General features: G+C 34.4%; 2 protein-coding genes across 2 annotated transcripts; one reads left to right on the top strand and one right to left on the bottom strand.

Annotated features, from left to right (window-relative positions):
- The first annotated feature begins 102 nt into the window (after positions 1–102).
- LOC123719965 (adhesion G protein-coupled receptor A3) lies at positions 103–11,882 on the top strand. Its single transcript, XM_045676326.1, has 9 exons — positions 103–573; positions 715–780; positions 880–1,095; positions 1,308–2,188; positions 2,835–2,983; positions 4,425–4,589; positions 5,728–5,956; positions 6,828–6,959; positions 7,176–11,882. The coding sequence occupies exons 1-9, from the start codon at positions 347–349 to the stop codon at positions 9,989–9,991; spliced, it is 4,881 nt and encodes a 1,626-aa protein (XP_045532282.1). The 5' UTR covers positions 103–346; the 3' UTR covers positions 9,992–11,882.
- Positions 11,883–13,007: 1,125 nt separating this feature from the next.
- On the bottom strand, positions 13,008–18,061 carry LOC123720594 (epoxide hydrolase 4-like). Its single transcript, XM_045677272.1, has 6 exons — positions 17,701–18,061; positions 17,142–17,452; positions 15,366–15,489; positions 15,130–15,238; positions 14,431–14,619; positions 13,008–13,553 (listed from the first exon to the last, which is right to left on the bottom strand). Exons 1-6 carry the CDS (start codon positions 17,914–17,916, stop codon positions 13,438–13,440), a joined length of 1,065 nt encoding a protein of 354 aa, XP_045533228.1. The 5' UTR covers positions 17,917–18,061; the 3' UTR covers positions 13,008–13,437.
- Between the last annotated feature and the right edge of the window lie 378 nt (positions 18,062–18,439).

Genomic DNA, 18,439 nt, shown 5'->3' with positions numbered 1-18,439 from the left:
TGGATATCTGTCATTATTGATTACCTATAGCGAATCACGAATGAACTGTCGTTATTGAATTCTTGACTTTGACAAGTTTTAACAATTAATGTCGACCAAAACTTGTGTGTGCTTGTATTGTTGTTTATTTTTCAGTACTTACATTGAACATTGTAATTTCTAAAATCACTTAATTCTTCTGACAAGCAGCATACAATAATAATTTATTTTCACAATTACATTGTTATTGTTATTTAACATTTTGTATTTACCTTTGTCTAAATGTGCCAGTAAAGTGTTCAAGAATTTATGAGGGCTGAAGATGTGATAATTAAACGAATTTGGCTTTCTGCCATTCTCTGGTTTTATGTTTAAGAGCAAAATGATTTGGTTATCATTTATTGTGTGGTTTGTAGTAGTAGGAAAGTCGATAGGATTCTGTCCATCATTATGTTCATGCAAAGGTACCAAATTGGGTGATGGTGAACCTCAACCTGAAGAGCCCTTAAAGCTAAGATGTGGAGGGAGTCCCACTCAAATAACTGAACTGAAAGAAATAGATCTTAGTAAACTATTGGCAGTTGTTGTCAGCCTGTAAGTTAACAATGTGTATTAAATAGTCAACAATATGCTTATTTATTGATTTCAATATGCCAAGCATTACACATTTTGAATAAAAATTGAAAATCATATTTCATTAAAACTTGTTAATTTTGAATTGTGGAAATGTTTCAGAAACTTATCAGGCAATGCAATAACAACACTCTCCCGAGAACTTAATTTACCAAAGTTACAAAAATTGTAAGTACTAATTTGGAATTTATTTAATTTGTAAATAAAACATCTTATAGTAAAGGTAGTCTCAGTTATAAAATCATGATGAAACCATTTTTTTTTCAGAGACTTAAGTAAAAATCAAGTTAATTTGATAGAATCTGATGCATTCTACAACATGACATCAATACAAAGACTGGACTTATCACACAATCAAATAAGCAATGTCTATAAAGAAATGTTTAAGGGTCTTATTAATTTGGAAAGATTGAATTTATCACATAATTATATCTCTGTGCTTAACACAGGCACATTTGACTATCTTGTTGGTTTGAAACAAATGTAAGTATTTCTCTAACATTGAAATTGACTTGGTTTATATTTGTAATATCATATATCAATTTATTTTTCTCTTTATGTATTTTTGAAGAAAAGTAATGAAATGAATTATCATTTTTTACCAATTATATGTTGTGTTAACAAACACAAAAGTAGACTAGTCTAAACTAAAAAGTAGTCATTATATATAATAATACTAAATAATTTTATTCCAGTGACATAACAGAAAATCCATTGATCTGTGATTGCAACCTTTTATGGTTTGGTGACTGGTTAAGGAATACAAGTGTCAGGCCAGTGGGTGGCCCCAAATGTGCATTTCCAGAAAATATGGCTGACAAACCAGTAAAAAAACTGAAAATCTTTCTCGATCTTTCTGCGTGCGGTAGTGTCTTACCAGCAAACAATCTAATTGTAAGACCATCACATGATCAAGTGGTGTTCGAAGGTGATACACTAAGTTTGACATGTAATGCACCATTTGCATCTGTTATTGCAAAATATGAATTAAACTGGGTGCATTCTATGCAAGAATGCTGTGCCGACGTCAACATAACGAGTACAGATATGCAAGAAGAAGGATTAGCGGAAACAACAGTTTTCTTTCCATGCGTTTCAAACCACCATGCTGGGAATTGGACTTGTTCATACTGTGACCAGAATCATATTAAGCATAACTATACAATTCAGCTCATTGTGTTATCAAACTATACACAATACTGTCCTACAGATAGTACAACAGGGAACAAAGGGCTATATTCTTGGCCCCAACTTTTATTGAACCATACAGCATCTGTACCGTGCCAGAGTGGTGATGGATTAGCATATAGACATTGCTATGCAAATGTGACGTGGGGTCAAGCTAATACCACAGAATGTTCATACATAAGTAATATAACCAAGTTGTTGCAGCAATTTGCCTTATTAAATGTTAGTTTGGTACAATTTTCTGCAATAAATGCTACTGAAAGACTGGCCATGTTGATTGAAGAGAAGACATATCCTTTAGCAGAAATTTCAGATGCAGATGATGTTATGTTTATTGCCGCTGCTGTTAGAAATTATATGCAGTATATAGGAGAAGAGAAGGATTTAGGTAAGTGATGTCATGTATGTCAGTATGTCAATGTCAAAATAATCTTATATTTCACTATCAAATTATACTTACCATATATGTATGTAAAATATATAGCAAACATTTATTCTTATGATGTATATGTATTTCCTATTTTAATATTTTAAAAAAAATTAATATTTTATTTTGGTCTAGTCTTAGAACCTTATGACATACATTAATTTAGTTTGTCAAAATCATTTAATTTGACCTTCTTTGATGTTTGACTTTATGGTAACATTTTATGGGATCAAAAGAATGAGTTTACATCATATTCTAATCATTTATTTTGGACTCTAAAACTGTTCCAAGGTTGCATTTATTTTGCTGCAGGCTGTTATTGGTATTCCCACTTCTTGTGTTAGTAATAATACCTAAAGATTAACACAAGAGCTTAATATAAGATTAATATAAGCCCACTAGGGAATATCTTCAAACACACAGATGACACACAGTTAACAGTGTAAATAAATTATTAATATTTATTATTATTAATTATTAGTATTAATTTAAAAGATACATTAGACGAAAGTTTAGTTTTAAATTTTGACAAGATATGCCAGATATGTTTAGTCTAATCGAAATAAATGATGTTTTAGTTTTGTTTTAGTAATATTATTTTTTCCAGGTTCAGCATTACTGGAAGTGATAGAAGCGGCTATGAATATATCAACTCCAGTGATGTCCCAAGCGGAAGTAACACATGGTGCCTGCACTGACATGGTGAGAGCTGCTGAAGAAATATCCACACATACAGACAATGTTCAAGGGCACAAGGTATTTTTTTTTTAAATCTTTTTAATAAAAAAAAATTAAAATCTTAATTAATTGGATAAGGTTTTTGTTACATTTGAAGTATGGCTGATTCATGATTCTTAGCTCAATAAATAGTCTTGCATAAGAAAACTTATTTTCTGTCTATTAATATTTTTTAGACTACCGCATAGGTCCCTTTTAAAACATGGTTTCATCGGAGTTACTCAAGATTAAAAACTGTTGTATTGCCTGTAGCAAGGAGTAACATCGAATTATAAAAATTAAAAAAATGTGTGTGTGTGTCAGCTACGACGCACAATTGGAGTTTACTCCTTACGAACGATAATTATGATATACATCGAATAGAAAAAAAAAGGATAAATGAACGCATCTGTTAAAATGATAAGAGAAACAAACATATATCTGTAATTATTCGGATTATTTATATTACTTCAATAAAGCGTATTACATAAAGTATGTTACAAAACAATAAAAATAATAATAATAACAATAATAATTGTGTTCAATTTATACAAATCCAATTTTAGAGAGAGAATGAGATGGAATCATTCTTTTACACGTTCAATCCTACAGATATATATGTTTGTCTCTTTCTACGTAACGCCTCAACTTTTCCTGTTACACTTGATTTTACTCCTCATAATATTTCCGTACCGGGCCTTATAACTCAAATCGTTTCTTAAGGAGTAAACTCCAAAAAGTAAAATAATAATAATAGCCATTACTCGAGTACTACATTAGATTACATTAAGTCCATGTTATTATGTTTTACACTAGTACTCGACCTCCTATGGAGGGTAGGCCTCCCCAAAATTCTTCCACTTATCTCTCTTCCTCACCACAATTTTCCAATCCTGCCCCGCTATCCTTTTTATTCCAGGTTTCTGGTGTGTGTCCTCTTTTTTCATAGAATTATATTAATAGGTAAAATTTTAAATCGACGGCATATCCGACAGGTGGTCTAAGGGACAGACCCTTCACAATGTATAGATATAGTAAATAGCTATGTAACACATAAATTATTGCAAAATAAAAGTATCGAATAAGAACATTAACTCATAATAAATGATGGACTTTATGTGACGAATACGGCTATCTAGCCGTAATGTAGTGTTTATATTGGTAAATAAGTAATAAATAGCTTATTTGGTACTTATCCGTACATTGTGAAACAGACCATAAGTTTCCTTAGACACATATTTCGTCCGTTATTGTTTAGTCCTGGCAAAAATCATATAGTAATTTAATGCTATCCCTCAATTTTATTTGATTAAATTAAATTAACATTCTTCTTCTTCATCTTAAATTATTTTTGTTGTGTGTTCTCTGTCATTCATTAGAACTAAACCACTCTTAATACGCACGCAAATGAAGCACAAATTATTATTATTATTTATCTTCGTCAAATGTGGTACGATGTAATTATAATTGTCTAATACAGAAAAAGCTGGCGGTGGAGCGTTTTCCCGCTCGTGAAGGTTTTAGTGGGGTGACGTGTGTGTGGTACAGCGGGATGACGGACAGGAGGCTTCACTGCTCCACAACTAACAGGACTGTGGCGCCATTACTCACGGTCACAGATGCACTTATACACGCTAGTGTGCAGGTATGAGACTAAAACTGTCATTATTTACATTCTATTGGACAATTATATTGTTCTGCTGATTCCTCAGTGTTAAGATTATATATTTTATTCTTATTGAGTGTCTATATACAATATATATATATACACAATACAATATATATATATATATGTATATATATGTAATCTAGTATACAAAAAGTTTTTATTGTTATCATTACCGTTTCATACAAGTTCCTTGTACAAGTTATATACAGCTATTATTTAGAGGGAGGAGGCAGTATGGCTGAGGCTCTCGCTTCACCCTTCTTCCTATTTATTCGTTTCATGAATTCAACAATTTAAAAAAAATCTTTTGTACAAGTTACAATTTCTTTTTTCTTTTTACATTAGTACTCTATAAATAATTTATGAAAAATTAAAAGATCTTTTTTTCTTTTTACATTAGTACTCTATAAATAATTTATGAAAAATTAAAAGATTTTTTGTTCTTTTTACATTAGTACTCTATAAATAATTTATGAAAAATTAAAAGATTTTTTTTCTTTTTACATTAGTACTCTATAAATAATTCATGATAAAATTAAAAAAAAATTTTTCTTTTTACATTAGTACTCTATAAATAATTTATGAAAAATTAAAAGATTTTTTTTCTTTTTACATTAGTACTCTATAAATAATTTATGAAAAATTAAAAGATTTTTTTTTCTTTTTACATTAGTACTCTATAAATAATTCATGATAAAATTAAAAGAAAAATATATTTTTTCTTTTGTACGAGTTACTATATCTTTTTACATTAGTACTCTATAAATAATTTATGAAAAATTAAAAGATTTTTTTTTCTTTTTACATTAGTACTCTATAAATAATTCATGATAAAATTAAAAGAAAAATATATTTTTTCTTTTGTACGAGTTACTATATCTTTTTACATTAGTACTCTATAAATAATTCATGAAACCATTTTTTTCTTAGCTGTCTTCCTCAATCGTCTATTTCCTTAAATTAATTGTAAAATTCAGACTAAATATTTTGACCTCATACGACTCTATTGAGTGAAATATAAATTACTGGCTATATTAAAACAGCTTTCTTGACTCATTGTTGTGTTAATCACCTAAGTATCATTGAGTGAGCAGTGGTTTTACCGGCCTTTCAGATCCCCCAATCACTGCTGTACAGCACGACAGACGCGGGTGTACTTTTGCAAACTCAACCCCAAGAACTAGTTGTATCTTTCTACGAGGATGCCTCCTTATTCCCGCTACTTCCAAGTATGGATGAAGGTAACATCAGGGGTCACAGGTCAAAGGACTATTATGGACGAAGTACTAAACGTGAAGACATGAATATGGAAATAACATCTCCGGTGGTTGGATTTCAATTGGGTGAGTTTTGACAAACGATAATAGAGGGTTTAAATAAATAAGTGTCAATAAAGAAGACGGCCCAAAATTATCAAACACCTGGGATCCAATAATATCCAAATTAAAACCCCAAGACAAACAATCCGCGAAAATAGAGGACACCGTCAGACATTTCTGCAAAAACCGTAATTTTTTAGTCGATACCAACTCCGGGGAAATAAATACAGATAACACAACTTTCTCTACAGCTGTGATACTTTTGACATTCAACACCTTTTGTCTTCAGTCACCGTGACCACGCACGCTGAAAAGCACGCGAAACGTCGGAAAAAATGAAATTCAAAATTATGTAAAATTATAATAATACAAATAGCTATAATCCGGTTAAAAAAATGTTATCTTACAATGTGTAAAAGCTATGCTAACCAATGACAAATAAGTTTGTGTTATGTGTTTGTTTCTTTTTTATAGAACAGGGATCACGGCCAGGAGGCTCACAAATTATTTTTTCTGATAACTCTGCAAGGATTAGCATTGCTCGCTATTCTTCGACTAACTTTATAAAATAACCAGTGGCTCTACAAACTTTTTAGGTCTGGGCCTCAGATTTCTGAATCTGTGTCAGGATCATTTGTCAATCGTAATAGGCAAGTAGGTGATCAGCCTCCTGACACACCGTCGAGAGAATTTTACTTCACCGTTCGAGCGAATGTGAGGAATGTTTCAGGGATGAGGGTTGCCCGCCAAGCCACTAGGCCAGGACTGCTCTTACTTTATACTTATTGAATTATAAACTTACTAAGAAAGATTTTAATTTGATGATATTTCAAGTGGAACAATAATTCTTTACATTTTCTGTACAATAAAAATCAATATTTATATATGATTTCAGATAAGGTATCTCTCCGGGGTGAGCTTCTAGAGCCCATAATAATAACTGTACGTCTATCATGTGGTGGCGGCGTTGAAGCTCGTGCTGCTGTATGGGAACACGCCACAAGGCGATGGACTGATAATACTACCGGTAAGTAACTTACTCCCAAATTGCAAGGGCCACACAATTCCGTGACAGTTAATTGCTTTTTAAGGCGAGATATTTTTGATTTTGAATTATCTGACAACAGTTTTTCTTTATTTGCATTATTTTCAAAGTATAAATGAAACAATATGACACTTGAAAGTATTGTTTTTTAAATATCTAGTATTTTTTTAAATTGAAATTGATGATTTTATATTTCAGACTGTCGGATATCTCACGTTGTATCAGAAATGATAATCATAAGTTGTAATCGCTTAGCGTACGTTGGTTTGTTACAAAATGTCGAAACGGGCATATACGGGGCTAGGACTGACGGCGCTCGCTTCAAAGTCTCTCATCCAGCTGTATACGTCGGGAGCCTTATTCTCATCGGCTGCGTCAGCTGTGCCATTCTCACGTATATAATGTGCTACGCCAGCATACAGATGCCCAAAAAGTCTAAACACGCGCTAATAAACACCTGGATTGCGATCGGGTTGCTATGTTTCCTGTACACTTTGGGCATCTACCAGACGGAGGACGTCAAGCTTTGCCAGATTCTGGGCCTTTTGATCCATTATCTATCACTATGCTGCCTTCTTTGGATGTGTGTGTCCGCTAGTAACATGTACAAATGGGTCACGAAAACCCACGGCCCGGTCAGGACTCCGGAAGACGAAATACCGCCGGATATACCAGTGCAAAAGCCGATTTTGGGCCTGTATCTAGTCGGGTGGGGCATAGCGCTGATCGTATGTGGAATTTCTGGGGCAGTCAATTTGAAAGATTATGCTGGATATTCTCAATGCTTCTTGAGCACCGCTCCGGCGTTGAGCGCTCTATTCATACCGGGGGTGATTTTACTCATGATTTTGTCCATTCTTTTTCTCCTCATACGATGCACTATAAGGAACACGAATGTCCAGTTGTCGGAAGGCACTCAGGCCACGGAGAATGTCGATTTGGAAATGTGGGATCCGAATCAGGCGAACGAGCCGGACAGGCGAAGTATCAAATCGGGCGTCGATTCCGAGACCGAAGATGTGGAACATACACCCATAATACAGTTACGAGCTCAAGTTATTGTGCTGTGCCTATACATTGCCGTATGGACGTGTGGCGGAGTTGCTGTCTATAGGCCTTTGCCAGCATATTTACCCTATCAAGAGGACATTTGCAGTATCGTTTACGCTGTTTGCGCGACCATATTAGGAACGTTTATACTTTTCTTCTACGGCATAGCACGCAGTGACGTCAGAGCGCAGTGGTCGCTTATGCATTGCTACCTGCAGTCGAGTAAACAGTGCTGCAGGAATAGAAGCGTCTTTGATGCAAATCAGAGAAATATATCTGCCAATCCCAATAATGCTCAGGTTACGCAAATATCAGGCGATAATAGATCCAGATCGGGCAGCAGAAGCTCTAACAGAACTAACTCCAAAACAAACAACAGTGGCACTTTCAAGGCTGGCGCGGAACTGAATGGACAAACTTTACAAAAAGACGCTTCTAAAAATATTAACGGAAAATCACCGAATATAAATCTTGTTGTCTTACATAGACAGCAGTACAGATCTAACAATTCAATGATGACGTATCCTGATAGTACCAACTTCATCCCTGAGATGTTTTATAACCCGAATCAGATAAATGTTGCAAAGAAGTTCTTCAAAAAGCAAAGACAACACATGAAGAGGAATTGCTTAGAATTGCCCATAAAAAGAAATTATGACGAAGATTCGCACATTTCGTTACCATTACCATCGAAGGACGCGTACAGCGGCCTCACTAATATGATGAAATCTGGAACCAAAGTTAATAACACAAATCTTCATGTAGACAAACCTAATGGAACCAAAGACATACGAAATACAATGAATCCTAACTTGTTGGAGCAGGAAGCAAAAGATTTGAAAAATTATTCAACAGTAAACAAGCCTTGGAATAGAAAGGACGATCCAAAGTCTGGAAGAGATCAGATAATGAATATTTACACGAATGTGCCAGAAACTCAAGTGCCTCAGCATCAAGTTGTTAAGTCTAATGTTCAAAAACCATTAAATGGACAAAGAAATAGTGTGTCAGAGGAATGTCTCCAAAGTCACGCCAGCGAACAACCCGAGATGCGTACAATATCGCAGCAATGTAGCTTGGAATATAGTTCCGCATCGGAAATGGCTATGCCCCACACTTGCTCCGACCAAACCATCAACACACACTCAGAAATGACCTCTCTCCAAGAAACTCACAGTGCCTTATGTTCTACAAATGAAATAACCGACACAGAAAGCTTCGGTCAATATATTGATTATTTGCAGCCGGCAAAGAACCAAGATAATAAAGAAGGCCTGGACAAATCATTACAAGATATATCTGAAGAGTGTACTATGAATAGTGATGAAATAAATCACTCCAGTACGCCGCAGACTTTAGACGCGATTGGAGAAATGGACAATTTACTTCAAAATCCAGACAACGATCTCAACGGGTCCAAAGAGAAACTCGACGATGGCGGCAAAGAAGAATATTTTATGGCGAAAAACACGTATGACTTTGAGACGTGCAGCACTAATGCCAGTGAGCAAGGGTTTGAAAATGAGAGTGATATATACTGTCCGAACTATCAAGTGTCGGAAGTGAGTATACGCAGTCATGGTCTATACGCACCGTCGCCATCTTCTATGTGCCCCAACGAGATCAGCTTTAGTAACGAAGACGTGTCTACGATGGAAAATCAGTACGTGAACTATGACCCGGGCTGGCGTAGAACGATAAAGAACAATCCAAAGTTGGGCAAATACGTTCCAACTCCCGCGCTTAGTTGTCCAGAAGTCAATCGGGAGAGCCCGGTGTCATTTTCTAGTGATTTAGATGAACTTTACACACAGATTACTAGTAGGGACAAAGAGAGGTTGGCGAGGAGGGAGCAACTCGATGTGACAGTTAACAGTGACGTGACACTTAAACCTGACAGTGACAGTTGCGTTAGCGAAGCGGTGTCAGATGTCGAGTGTCAGAAAGGGGAGACTACTGTGTAATTTTTCCTTGATGCATTCGGGATTGTCTCGAAGCACAATTTTTAAGTACCATTAAGATTGTAAGTTTTTAATATTCCTTTCATATATAATGAATTCGAATGGATTCTTTCAACGGATTGAAACTCACTGCCAGTAATGTTTTTGGAATGTTCTATAAACTTTTGTAGTTGTAATTTTGTATAGATCTGTGCCATTTTGTTTGTAAAATATAGCTTTAAGATGTAATTTATGTAAATCTTTATGAAAGTGTGATTTATTTGCAGTTAAACGATATCATAAAAATTACATAAAATCGTATATTTTTACTAGTATGGTCTCACTCTTACACCATAAGTTACGTTATGTTTTGTCCTTATCACTCATAATAACTTACGAGACAGGATATACATGAACTATTTGACGGTTATACACGAATAAAAAATTGTTTTCTTGTAAGTAGACAGCTACTTTTAATAATTTCAATTGTATTTAATGTGCCAAATTTACTGGACTGAATTGTATCGATATAAGTGTTCGCCTTAATTCTAGTCTATTTTCATGAAAATTTATTTTAGTCTTCCAACCCTTCACAAATGTACTGTACAATGACATAATCAATCTATGATTATGGACAATCAGTTAAAATAATTTTTAATCTATATAGAGACTTAACAACCTAAAAATATGTATTGACTGATCTCAATTTATTTATTTGGAAAATATTAGTTCTTGTAAAATAAAATCTAGGTTCGTATACCAAGATAAATTTCAAGAGGTGTCAAGCATTTTCTCTGATTGGACATGTGTTTGACACAACGGTATGGTAAGAATCGTAGATGTGTATAGTTATAATACATTTTATACATTGTGTGTTTATTATTTTAACACAAGCATAAACACGTAGTCGACGCATTATGAACTGAGGCTTCGGGTCGTAAATTATATTTCTATGCCTGTCTCGCTCGCACACAGGTCTTATGGAGAGGTGTAGTGATGTGCGTATGAATTGTAGAGGTGCATATCGATAACAGGATCGATGTGCTAAATTATGTTAAGTATTAATAGACTGGCACAGACTAACCGCTCTTTCCATTACGTACTTTCGTTCATCATTTTTTAAACATAGCCGATCTTCGTTAAATTTTTTCTCATTGAACAATATCCGCACTTAAAATTGGTTCTTGGTATTTTTCTAGAATTTTAGCTACCGATAGATATTGCCCATTGTCATAAAATAAGTCAATGATATGTGCGCAGGTAGATTGATAACGGGTTGCGGGTACATTCGTAGTGTCAATGACATTTCTTGCCCGACTGCTCAGTTTAAAATGCGGTCGTATTAACATTGTGTATGGAAAAGTCGGCGCTCTGTGGCCGTATTAGGAACTAAAACACGTTTAGCGTTCGTAAAGTAAACTATGTATATACAACCCTGTGTTGCCACACCTTACATCGTAGTGAATGAATAACTAAACTTGTGGGCTATTGAAGTGCGAGTAGACGAATACGATCGCTTTTATAGTATAATTCGAAACGTTTGTAGAAAACCTATGAAGGCTTTTCAAACAGCGATGACGCATTTAACTGCAATTGGATTGGTTGTTAAGGTAATCTTTAAAACATCGATATATGTGATAGTATTCGTTTATTCGGTAATTTTTATCGCTGTGTTGCACTCTATAAATGAACGCGTTTAGCCAGGCTTGTATTACAAGTCTACGTACCTATTGTATAGCTGTTGTGCTGGCCAGGGGCCATCATTAATTTCAATACAAAAGAAAATAAATATTTGGAATAACGTTTAAAGTGGAATGTGACACGCTTAAACGCATGTGTAGTAGTCTGTTTCTCTATAAATATTAACGTTTTGTGAATATTTAATATATGGATAGAAAATTTATAAACAGTTAGCTTTTTGTGGGCATATTGCATAATAAAAAGCATTTGCACTTAAATTTGGTTTTATTTTATAATTTTAAATACTATTGCACATATAAACTGAGAACTGGTATACGTGGATCATCATCATCGACCTTGTTCGATTGCTTGGAAAATTTGTATAAAAATCCTAGACTTAATTGCTTTGTACTGCTTGTAAATCGTAACTATGTAAGGTTTTAACGAAATTTGTTCTAAAGAGGGTACATCGTCATAAGGGATCTAGATGGTCGTGACTTATCATGACTGTGGTGTGGGGGAGGGGTGAGAGGCGATGGTAGGGCTGTATTAGGGAGGTATTTGTCTGTAAATGATGTTGTATAAAAAGATCCAAATCAGTAATTTTACTAGTACATCTTAATAATACAGTGACTGTGTAAAAGGGGTATTTGAATACTTGCTTGAATTTTAAATAGAACTAATTTATGGCTTCTACAAAGACAGAAAAAGACTTTTATAAGTCCCAAAGCTAAAGGTTATCAATATTAAACATGCATTGAAAAATCATGCAATCGCGTTGTGTGAAATGCAAAAATAATTATTATCGTTATGACCCTATGTCGGTTTATTGAACTGCGATTAATAATAATTATGAACATTATTATTATTTCGTACACTTTCATTTAACTTTGTCAAAATCCCGTAAGGTCATTCAATACTTAAGTAGGCCAAAAGTATGGTAATTATTCCAAAATAAATTTAAATTGTAAAAAGCTTAATCAGCAATATCGTGTGATATTCGAGTCATAGAAATAGTATGCTAAGTATGACTTTCGTTTATGATAAACGTGTTGTATTTGATATACAAAGGTTGCCTCAAAGCACTGTATTTCACCCGAAGAAACAGAAGATCGTAAAAGCAAAACTTTCAATATTTCTGGAAGGTAAAAAGTACCTTATTACATAGAAATAAATACGCTGTTCCGATTCACGCAATTCAATTTATAAGATATCTCTTTTTATCGCTGCATAAACACAATCTAACGAAAAGAGAGGTCAGGTTATTTAAAAGAACAAAGTCTAAAAAACATAGTCTATATTTTAAAAAAAGAATTCAATCTTGATTTTCATAAAAAAATAATTAAGATCTAAATTTAATAACTAAACCTATACTCGTATAGAAATAAGATTTAATAATAAACTTATACATTTGGACTTTCGACAGCTGCCAATTAATAATATGTCAATCTGTTGACACTTATAATTAGAGCAAAATTTTAAATCCGAATACATAAAAATAAACAATTCTTATCCATCATCCTGAATCGAGAAGATAATAGAATAGTAATTAATAATAATAATTTCTATCTTAAACTTTATCTTTGATAAAGCTTAAGTAGGCTTTTAGGATAGCGTTTTCAGTCTAAACAATTATTATTGAACACAGAATCTCGTACAGTTAAAAGCAGTTAATTATAAAAAGTACATTAGTTCCTAACATAAAGCTACACTATATATCTCGTAAGTAAACTCAAACTGTTATAATATTACGCGAGATTCGAGACCCTCGGGAATTTGATGAATAAAAACTATGCGTTGGCTGGAAGTGCCAAACGGGCGGTGAACTCTCTTCCTCGGTCCGCCACAGCTTCTAACATTCGTGTGACCAGCCCCCGAGGTATATCTTCTACTTGTTTCTTCTTACCTATATTTAAAATTTTATTAAGGAACGTTAGAAAAAAAAAATTTTCATTAGCTAGATACGTATAACTTAACGATTGATTTTTTTTATTTAACATTTTTTGTAATTGAACAGAAACGATTGCGATTGCATATTAAACATTTAATTTATGTTTTACTTCCTATCGATTTGTGTAGTCGGCATTCGATTTCCGGCGTAGGAGTACCTAATTGTATATGGTTGCTGGGCAAAAAAGTATACCTATCTACTTTAGACAAGAAAAGCTTTTAAAAGGGCTTATTGTAACAGTGTCCATGTTCAGTTTATATCATGTGATTATATCCAGGTACGCTTTAGGGTGTTACCACATCAATCGGTCGACGTTGCTCGATTGGTTTGGTAGCTTTAATTGGTGGACGGATACCGGTCGACTAACCAATCGATCGATTGCCGGTTGATTGCATCGGTCGACGTAGATCGATTGACCCCGGCTATATTCCCTGAGTTTCATTCGAAATGTTCACAAGAGGACGCGTTGTTGTTGGCCAGTACGATTTTGATCGTACTATTATTACCGAGACACAAACGCAGCACACTCTGGATGCGACGGTTTTTAAAGCAAAAGATCGCTTACATTCTGCAAATTACATTGCAAGCAGCTCGATCGACATCGACTTATCCATTCTACCATCGATCAATGGCATCTATCGACTATCGATTGATAGGTGTGGTAACACCCTTAAAATTGAACATTATATAGCGATACTCTTATTCCCAATGCGATTCAAATACGTCGTTATTTTAATAAATCAATTATATTCCGTCTTAAAGCCTTGTGTCGTGTACACAACGCAGATACTGTTTTTACTTTCTAGAACATACTATAATAAGAAAATCTTACCAACGATAAAGTCCAAAACGTGCAGTGGTACGTCCTTGTCCCCTGGCTCTGGTTTTGTGACCAATCGAAACGCGGGACCATTGCAATGCTGAGCACTAGCAACTAATTGCGCTGCGCTCTCCTTACCACCGATCAGCAAGCCTCGCGGCTGAACTTTGTGGTCAGGATGAATACGATACCAAGCAGCACCTTGAAAAGAATATAAGTGATGGTGACATTTCTTCTTAAGAGTCTACAATGATTTAGTAAGCAAACCTTAAGTGTCCTTTATATTTGTTTTTGATGAATATTGTTGTTAAATATTGCAACGTGAAATATCTATAGCATTATATTATTTAAATAATCCTAATCCTTAGGATTGAGTACCTCCAGTTCAAACTCAAAAACTTGATGGTTAAAAATAGTGGTGGTGGTTTCCCGCTCTACGTGACTCGACGACTTGAATGTAAATTTAGAATCAATAAAATTATTAATCATAAGTGTACACTTAAAAGGTAACTTATATGAATAGAAATATTTTGATTTTGAGTTTAATCAGTTATGATGATACAATAATACATCAGCCTCCGTTGCGACACAGCAAAGGTAAAGTATATTAACATATATTTCAAGTGGTTGTAGTATACAGTTTTAGTTCAATATCTAAGTATAAGTAAATATGAGATCTGTTGGTAATGAAAACGATTTTTTTGGTATTACCTCTCACGTAGTTAAGCGCACCGCTCCAATCTCTTGCTCGCGAACTGGCCCATTTTGTATTATTCTGAATTTCACTCTCCGCCAACCATCTTTCGGGGAAATGTGGCCACTGTAAACCAATGATTTATTCAGTACACTATATGACATTTATTTACTATGAGGGAAGGAGTGCTCGTCCAAACTAAACTTTGACAACTGACAAATGAATATTAAAAAAAAGTGGGGCTTATACGCACCTGAATAAAGTGTAAAGAACGTTTACAAAATGCTGCTGGGGGATGTAGCCAGTAGAGGTTTGGGTGTGGCGCGTCGGCAACTACGAATTTACTGACAATTGACCCATAGCAATGCACAAAGTACCTGGTAGAATATTCAACACTTATAATATATAATATATGGTATGAACTTAATTAGAAGTATTTCTTTATGTACCATACACCTGTGGAGATGTGTGAGTGTGTAAGTAAACACATGCACACACAGTAGTTATTGATCAAAATAGTATTTGGTTGTTAATCTATATCGTATTATTAATACTAGAAGACTTATGGGTAATTTTATTTCACAGTTTAATCTTTTTGTCGAAGTCGCCGTAATATTTATCTATACTAAAATTACAAAGAAAAAAATATTTGTATTTTTACAGGTAATAAATAAATTGAAAAATTACGTACATATATAGAAAGATTGTTTGCTAGTTGGTTTCGGAGCGTATCACTAATAGGCAAAAGCATTTTATGGTAAATAGTAATATATGCCAAAGGGCTCGATTGAGATTTAAAATCAAAGTTACAATCGGTGTGATACGAAACCGTTCAAGTGGAAATGGACCGGTCACATTGGCCGCATTTGTGATGGCAGATGGGTCAAGAAGACCCTTACTTGGAATGTCCCACTGGGAGGAAGAAAGAGAGGACGCTCACCAGAAACTTGGGAAGATGGAATAAAAGGGATATTGGGCTAGAATTGGAAAATTGTCGCAGGAAATAGAGGAAGAAGTTTGAGGAGGCCCTCACTCCGTCGGGGCTCGAGTAGGTACTAGTGTGAAACATAATGACATGGACTTAGTGTAGTGAATAAAGACTTTTTATATTTATGTATATAATATTTAACTCATTTACTTATTACCAACTTTACGAAGTATATACAAATAATTTTTATAAATTTATAATTCCTTAAGTATGAATCAGTTACCTTCTATCTGATTTTACGAGTCTTTTTATAAGCACTAATACCCATTTAATTTCGTAATGTGTATTTCCAGTTAAATTTCAACACCGCATGTTGTGATAATAAACAGGATTTAATTGATAAACGATAAATTTGTCTCAGTCGGAGTCTAAATAGAGATTAGGAGTTATCACTGCATTACAAGGTGCGATAAGCATCAAGTCCAAGTTTCAAAGGTTATTAAACTGTAAAATAGGCCTGAAGATTTAATAGTTCGTTGATATTTTTTATATTATATATTTGTGTTTATTCATGATCGGCATTGCACGAAGGCAGTGTAAACAATGACAGAAATGAATAATAATTATCTTAACTGTATATTTATTTATTAACACTTCGTTGCAGAAATATAATACAATTGCCACAATTAAATGCCGAAGAGGACAACTGGCGGCCTAATTGCTTTCGGGCGGACTTTTTCTAGCAAACACTGTGAGAGAAAAAAATTAGATAAGATTAGCAAGACCTGCAAAAATAATAAATAATAACATAATAGTTATTTAGACAAATATACTGTAACAAAGCAGCGGATTAAATGTTTATTTCTAATGCGTTGTAAGCGAAGGAATTGTAGACTTTCACGCAGTTTTCACGTGGAGATACAGTGTTATGACACGATATATAAGCATTTATTCTGTAATCAAATTATTCAACACGTATTAGAATTATAGCTACTAATTATTCTGATTAAAAATAATTTATGTTGTTTTGACGAACACACAATTTAGGTCTCAGAGCCAGAGGTGTTCGTTTTTTTATAAATTATAATGTTAAATACTTACCATGTCAGCATACCACCAATTCCGAAGCCAATTACAATGGCTGGGTGGGTCTCGGACACGCCTAGAGCTTTCAACAAAGCTGCCAATTCCCCAACAGCCTTTGGTGGAGTCAAATCGCGTCTGTTCCCAGTCTCACTGCCCCCAGACCCACGAAGGTCCAGGGTAATGACGTGGTATCCGTTTTCAGCAAGCCGTCGCACCGCTGAAGACCACGTTGGGACCCATAGGTTGCCAGTGTCTGGGGCATCTCCCAGGATTAGGATTAATTGACCAGTTTTTGGACCTGTTTCTACGTAATGATATTTTACCCCCTAAAAATATGAATTGCAGTGTCAACTAGTAGTTAAGCATGCGATTTTAAACCCTTTGTTTTTCTATGCTCGCAAAACATCACATTCGGCTTTTAAATGAGAGTTTAAATTTCGTTAAATGTTAGGTGGGATTATCCTTGAAATTACGAATAAAAACAAAACACCAAAATAATTTAATACGTAAATTAATTGCCAACAAACTATTTTGTTTTACTAATATTTGTAAATGTTTACAACTACCCACATACCATAATTTTAATATAACAATGAATTCCAATCGAGGAGTCTACGGTTAGTTCTACCGGCGGTGCACTATTAGAAATTTTTCTTCTATGTCCTTTCCATAACCTTTTTATTGCTAGTTGCATTAACTGCCACAGACCCAAATATATGCACTCAAAGAATAACTGTACTGCCTGCCATCCCGACACCACTTGCAATATCGAATTACTTTTAACACCCATCACTTATAAAACTGTAACACGACCGATCTTCTTTTGTTTCACGCGTTCTATGATTTATTTATACATTACATATGTTTCGTCGTCGCCTTATCAGTGTTATCGTTTGTATGAACTTTAAATTCAAGCGCTCAGTTGGGGACTACTGTCCGCGATTAGCCTCAGACAGTGTCATAGATAATGTAAATAACTGTCCAACTGACATTGACAAGTGAGTATACTGTAAACTAAAGTCAATTCTTTTTTTCAGTGAAGTATTTACGTGTTATTTAGAAAATATTATCGGAATTTTTAAAACACATATTTTGCATATACAGTACATTCAGAGTTTTGTAATAATATATCATATTACTTTCCTTATAAGGATGTCTACGTATTACTTCTGAATGTCATCATTCGGGTTTAAAAACAAATTAAGGCGGTGAGACAGCGCACTCAAGATGAGTAAGTAATGACAATCGCAGACAGCAAGTCACGGTGTCTAACGACGACATGAGAGCGACCCAAGCAACGGACCTCAGGGACA

Source organism: Pieris brassicae, chromosome 2 (assembly GCF_905147105.1).
Source record: "Pieris brassicae chromosome 2, ilPieBrab1.1, whole genome shotgun sequence".
NCBI classification, from domain to species: Eukaryota; Metazoa; Arthropoda; class Insecta; order Lepidoptera; family Pieridae; genus Pieris; species Pieris brassicae.
Note: the sequence above shows the minus strand (reverse complement) of the source record. Positions and strands in the feature narration are given on the sequence as shown.

Coding starts and splice junctions, on each gene's coding strand:
- LOC123719965 (XM_045676326.1), top strand. CDS start 347: ATGTTTAAGAGCAAAATGATTTGGTTATCATTTATTGTGTGGTTTGTA. Junction 1,096..1,307: donor CTTGTTGGTTTGAAACAAAT/GTAAGTATTTCT, acceptor ATTTTATTCCAG/TGACATAACAGAAAATCCAT. Junction 2,984..4,424: donor ACAATGTTCAAGGGCACAAG/GTATTTTTTTTT, acceptor TGTCTAATACAG/AAAAAGCTGGCGGTGGAGCG.
- LOC123720594 (XM_045677272.1), bottom strand. CDS start 17,916: ATGGGTGTTAAAAGTAATTCGATATTGCAAGTGGTGTCGGGATGGCAG. Junction 15,490..17,141: donor ATTGGTGGTATGCTGACATG/GTAAGTATTTAA, acceptor ATATTCTACCAG/GTACTTTGTGCATTGCTATG. Junction 15,239..15,365: donor GTTCTTTACACTTTATTCAG/GTGCGTATAAGC, acceptor ATTGGTTTACAG/TGGCCACATTTCCCCGAAAG.